The sequence below is a fragment of the Ciconia boyciana genome, chromosome 7, assembly GCF_034638445.1.
Source record: "Ciconia boyciana chromosome 7, ASM3463844v1, whole genome shotgun sequence".
In the NCBI taxonomy this organism is placed as follows: Eukaryota; Metazoa; Chordata; class Aves; order Ciconiiformes; family Ciconiidae; genus Ciconia; species Ciconia boyciana.
Window position 1 is genome coordinate 67,794,428 of NC_132940.1, and position 5,243 is coordinate 67,799,670.

At 50.2% G+C, this 5,243-nt stretch overlaps 1 protein-coding gene across 2 annotated transcripts; it reads left to right on the forward strand.

Moving 5' to 3' along the window:
• The first annotated feature begins 1,187 nt into the window (after positions 1-1,187).
• On the forward strand, positions 1,188-4,951 carry COMMD2 (COMM domain containing 2). Of its 2 annotated transcripts, XM_072868802.1 has the most exons (5): positions 1,188-1,344; positions 1,546-1,623; positions 2,249-2,331; positions 3,657-3,830; positions 4,334-4,951. In XM_072868802.1, exons 1-5 carry the CDS (start codon positions 1,278-1,280, stop codon positions 4,529-4,531), a joined length of 600 nt encoding a protein of 199 aa, XP_072724903.1. In that variant the 5' UTR covers positions 1,188-1,277; the 3' UTR covers positions 4,532-4,951. The 2 variants fall into 2 exon arrangements, with proteins under 2 accessions (XP_072724903.1, XP_072724904.1); XM_072868803.1 differs by lacking the exon at positions 1,546-1,623 and having other exon boundaries at positions 1,217-1,344.
• Positions 4,952-5,243: the final 292 nt, after the last annotated feature.

Below are 5,243 nucleotides of genomic sequence, written 5' to 3' on the forward strand. Positions count from 1 at the left end.
ACGAAGGCAGAGTATAATCTTTTCAGGGCTGATGAGGGATAAGAGAGGAACTATAGGCGGGACACTGGGAATTGCTAAGGTAAATCATCAGCTGAGCAGGGGTTAAAACGGGCAAAGGACAGAAGGAATTCAGATGAATGACTGAAATCAGGAAGATTTGGGTGAGGAATCAGCAACTGAGAAGGGCAGTTAGTTTCTGAACTGGTTTTTTTTGTTGTTTGATTCAGCTTCTGGTCATACCAACCAGAAGCTGGTTTAATCCAAAATAAATACTCTTTAATTATTTTTTAGCAGTACCAGTGAATAGTGGTCCTGCCTAGTGAATAGTCTGTCCTGAGTGGAGTAGAGGGTGGATTTAGATTAGCTATAGGGACGAAATTCTTCACTATGAGGGTGCCGAGGCACTGGCACAGGTCGCCCAGAGAAGCTGTGGCTGCCCCGTCCCTGGAAGTGTTCAAGGCCAGGCTGGACGGGGCTTTGGGCAACCTGCTCTGGTGGAAGGTGTCCCTGCCCGTGGCAGGGGGGCTGGACTAGATGGTCTGTAGGGTCCCTTCCAACCCAAACCATTCCGTGATTCTGTGAGTAATACCTTCCCAAGTTCAGGTAGCTGTACAAAGTAGAGAATAAAAAAAATCTACTTTGTAGCTTGGAAAAAATATGGCAGGACTGTCCGTGGAATGCACAGGTCTGATGCATAGAAAGACTTGGCGAATAAAATTATTTGGATGAGTTGATTTGGAACGTTGCTACTTCCGGTGCGAATGTCTGCTGGAAGGTCGTGCTTGAAATCCAAAAACTAGAAACAAAAATCTGTAATCCTAATACACCACCAAAAGCTGTTTTAATTTGTGAGGATGGCTAAGAAATTACATTGCTAGGCAGCCGGCAGCGCTGCCCCTGAACCCGTGCTGTTACCCCGCAAGCGGGAGGGCCCCTCCCGCAGCGCCCCGGACTAGGTACGCGCCCCGCTCCCGCCGAACGCCGCTTGCCTCGCACTGCTGAGGGCCAGAGCGGCGCCTCGCCGCGCTTCAGCGCCGACCCAGGCGGAACGCGCTTCACCCGGCTGTGGCGAAGGCCCCTCCCGCGGAAGGCGCCGCCGGCCGCCGCCGAGCGGCTGCCCCGGGGCGGGGCGGTGTCCTCGGCGCTGCCGGGCGCTGCTCCGCCCGCCCGCCCGCCCTCCCCATGGCCTCGGCCCGCGGCCCCGCCCCGGCGCGTCCGGGGCGGCGAGCCCGGCCCGCGGGGCAGGGCCGCCCCTTCCTGGGCGGCGCGGCGCGGCGATGCTGCTGGTGCTGTCGGAGGAGCAGAAGGCGCACCTGGGCTGCCTGCCGCGGCTGGGCGGCGCAGGTCCGGCAGCGTCCCGGCCCCGCAGCCGGCCGGGCCGCGCCGCCCGCCGGGCCTCGCCCGGGGCCCGCGGCGGCGGCCGGGGGGGCGGCGGTTGGGGGGAGCGGCCCGGCCGCGGGGGGGAGGCGGCGGCAGCGGCGGCGGGGGTGCTGGGCGGGCGCGGCCGGCCGGGGCCTGCAGCGGAGTCGCCTCCTCTCGTTTCAGCCGTCGGCGAGCTGGGGCGGCTGGCGGTGGAGCTGCTGCGGCGGGGCGCGGCGCCGCGGGCCTGCGAGGCAGCCGCCAGTAAGAGTCGGGGGCCGGGCTCGCTGAGGGCGGAGAGCGGGCGGGCGGGCCGGGCCCGCGGGGAGGCCGGGCGGGCCGGTGGGGAGCAGGGGGCGGGCCGGCGGCCGTAGCGGCTCCGCCGCGGGGGCGGGGGAGCGGGAGACGCGGGGGCTGCCACGGCGGCTCCGCGAAGGGCCCGCCGAGCCCCCGGCGCACGGCCGCGGCGGTGCGGGGCTGCCGCCGGCCCCCTGTGCCCCGCAGCTGCCGGAGGAGGCGGGGAAGGGCCGGCGGAGCGGGGCGCTGGGGGCCGGCGGGGGCAGGGCCCCTCTCTCCGGAGAGAGCCTGCGAGCTGCCCCTGCCCGCAGCGCGGGGCTCCCCGCTGAGTGCTAGGGCGGGAGCGTGCGGCTCTGCCCGTACCGGCCGTGAGGCAGCGGCCTGGGCTTTTCTTGGGTTTCTTGTTTTGGCTGGGGATCGAACTTGCTGTTTGACCCCCTTACGTTATTATTTGAAGGGTGCGCAACCCTCCGCTTCTTTTTCTTTTCCGTTCATGTTTTGCGAGTTAGCTTCGGATGAATTTGCAGTGTTGTGTGTTGCTGCTGTGGCAGATTGATAAGGAAGTAAAAGGTATTTTGTGCTTTCTTTAAAGGAAAACTTAACGTTGGCGTTGACACCATTCAGCATGGGGTAGAAGGACTAACGTATCTTCTTACCGAGAGCTCCAAGCTTATGGTAAGGATACCTCTGTGAAACTAATTCGGGGATATGCTCAAGAGATGTCTCTAAACACCTACAGCTCTGAAAGTACTGATGAATGGAGAAAACCTAGTTCAAAGTTCTGATGACATGTATTCTAATTTTAAAAAAGGGTGTCTCTTACGCTGTTCTCTTACTGAAACACTGCGTCTGTGGATGACTCTGGAACTGCAGAACTTCAGTGTCTGAAGCTAAAACTTGACAACATTTTAATAGCGTATAGCAAGAACATGCAGTAGTTCAGTCCGTATAGAGAAGCATACTCCAGAATTAAGCTCTGTGTAAATAACAAAACTTGAGTGAAGATTTTCCTGTTGTTCAGCTGCTGTACAGGATGTGTGCTGTACTAACCCCCTGTTAAGGCCTCCTTATGTAGGTTTGAGAGCTTTTTCAGCTACTGACATCAGAAGTTTGGGTGGGTGTAAGCAGATATTAAAAGAATAATAGTTGGATAATTACTGTTTCTATTGGAAAGACTTTTTACTATTGATATAGTAGAGTATTTGAACAACGAAGACACGGAGAAGGGATACGGAGACAAGTAATTCCAAATTAAACTCAAGCAGGCATTGTTCTGAAGAGCAGGTGGGGAAGGGATTGAAATATTGCAGTATCTTCCCCTTCCCCTAAGGTGGCTTGACTGACAGATTGTATTATGGTAGGCTATCGTTGATCACAGAACCTGTTTATGGTATGAATGCGTTGTAAAGGTACGACATTTTCTGTTGAATAAGTAACTGCTTCCACAATGATGAACCAAGCTTCTGCAGTCCAGCACAAAGGCATGGACCTGTGGGAATCGGCGTCTTGGGGCTGCTCTGAGTTACTGTAACGTGAGCCTTAGAGCTGTACCTGAGGCTCGCTTACATGTGCAGACATTCAGATCATTTCAGAGTATTTATAATTTGAGTATCAATATTATGTTAACATACTGTTGGCAAGTTGCTGATCGAAATATGTACTTCCTCATGGCAAAGCTCAGGTGCTTTTTTGTGTTGCATTTTGTTCTCTGATATGAAGGCTTAAATGTGAGGATGTTGAATGTTTTTCTTTTAAAAAAAAAAAAAAATCTGAAACCGTTCCTGAAGCTCATGCAAATCGGCACTAATACATCAACATGTGTAAATCACTTAAAACCTGGATGATTTGTTTTGTCCTAGCTGTAGAATTGTCCTCACACATTCCTGCAGGAAAATAACTGCACCATGCCGTGTGTAATGTTCATTTACAGTTGTATTTGCTTCTCAACAAATTATGATTATTGCACGGTTCTGTATTAAGGCCTGAATTGTTATTCCTAGATTTCTGAGATAGACTTCCAAGATTCCATTTGTGTTCTGGGATTCTCAGATGAATTGAACAAGTTACTGCTCCAGCTGTACCTTGATAGCAGGAAGGAGATCAGAAGCATTCTTAGTGAGCTGGCACCAAAGCTTCCCAGCTACCACAGCCTTGAGTGGAGACTGGATGTGCAGGTAACTTCTGTTATGTTTCCAGTATTCTGTATTTTACTTTACGTTTTTTTAACATCATAAACAACTACTAAACAGGGAATTTATATTATTTCAAAGTAATTGAGGCAGCAGTTTTTCATGTATTTAAAACTGACATAATTTTGTTATTGTGCCAAAGACAGCTAGTTATGAGATGAACAGGATATGTAATGATGCTTTATGAAAATTGAATTCAGAGCTCCATTGGTGTTTTTAAAATGTTAGCATATACTAAGTATATTCGTTCTTATTTATCACCTAATTTTCAGAAATATTACGAAAGCATTGATTAAAGTGGACTAGTATTGCCTAACGATAAAACTAAATAATAGATGGTGTACGTCCTTCATGTGGATGAAAAGGATTTTTAAACAGTCCTCTGAGCAGGTCCTGCAAACCTGGTGTGAACTGTAAATATGGAACTGATAACCATCTTTTGTTTGTTTGTTTCCCTATTCCCATGCCATGTAAACTCCCTCACGCAGCTTGCAAGCAGAAGTTTGAGACAACAGATTAAGCCTGCTGTGACTATAAAGCTACATCTTCATCAGAACGAAGATCAGACTGCCCAGGTGTTGCAAACCGACCCTTCGACCCTCCTCCACCTAATTCAGCAGCTGGAACAAGCGTTGGGGGAGATGAAAACAAACCATTGCAGGAGAATAGTGCGCAACATGAAATAGTATTGACCCGTGGCTGTTGTTTCACAAACCACTCAGTAAGACAACTGAAAACAATGTTCACAAATACATTTTGAGGAAAAATAAACATCTGGATCAGATGAAATGCTTTCCTGTGCCAGGATCTTGAGCCAGTAATTATAGGCTGAATGCCTGTCAGTGCTACCTTTACACACCTGCCTGATAGGAGATAGGTAGTTGGTTTTGCTCTACTTGCAAATGTAGACATTCAGCATGCTATGCTGAGAATTTCTTTAGCTCTAAATTAGTATAGGTCTACTTGAAGAGCTTTCCTGCATTAAGTAGAGTGTCTCAATATTATATGAAGCTGCACATTTACTTTTACATTTATCAAGTAGTTTTTTCCCTTGGTTCTGCTTCTGTTTTGAAATTAAAAAAAAACCTGTGCTGGTGGGAATGATATTTTACAGGAGTGTTTCTTCCATCGAGACTTGTGTATGTGTAAGAGTACACGTGGGACTACTGCCCTCTTCCTCCAAAGGATTCAGTCCGCTCAGAGGCTGGATGCTACACTGCTGTTCTACCCTTCTTACGTAACGAAAGAAAGTACAATTAAGCTAACGCCTCCATGTTAATAAAGCTAGCCATAACCCCTACCAGGCAGTCTCATGCTTTCTGCAGGTAGCAGTTGCCATAGAAAACCCAGTAGCCTAAACGTAAGTTAGCATACTGATTATTTCTGTATGTAAAGGTG

Excerpts from the sequence above, each read along its gene's own strand:
- COMMD2 (XM_072868802.1), top strand. The coding sequence starts at position 1,278 with ATGCTGCTGGTGCTGTCGGAGGAGCAGAAGGCGCACCTGGGCTGCCTG. Across the intron at positions 1,624-2,248 it reads GGCCTGCGAGGCAGCCGCCA|GAAAACTTAACGTTGGCGTT; the intron begins GTAAGAGTCGGG and ends CTTTCTTTAAAG. Across the intron at positions 3,831-4,333 it reads AGTGGAGACTGGATGTGCAG|CTTGCAAGCAGAAGTTTGAG; the intron begins GTAACTTCTGTT and ends TCCCTCACGCAG.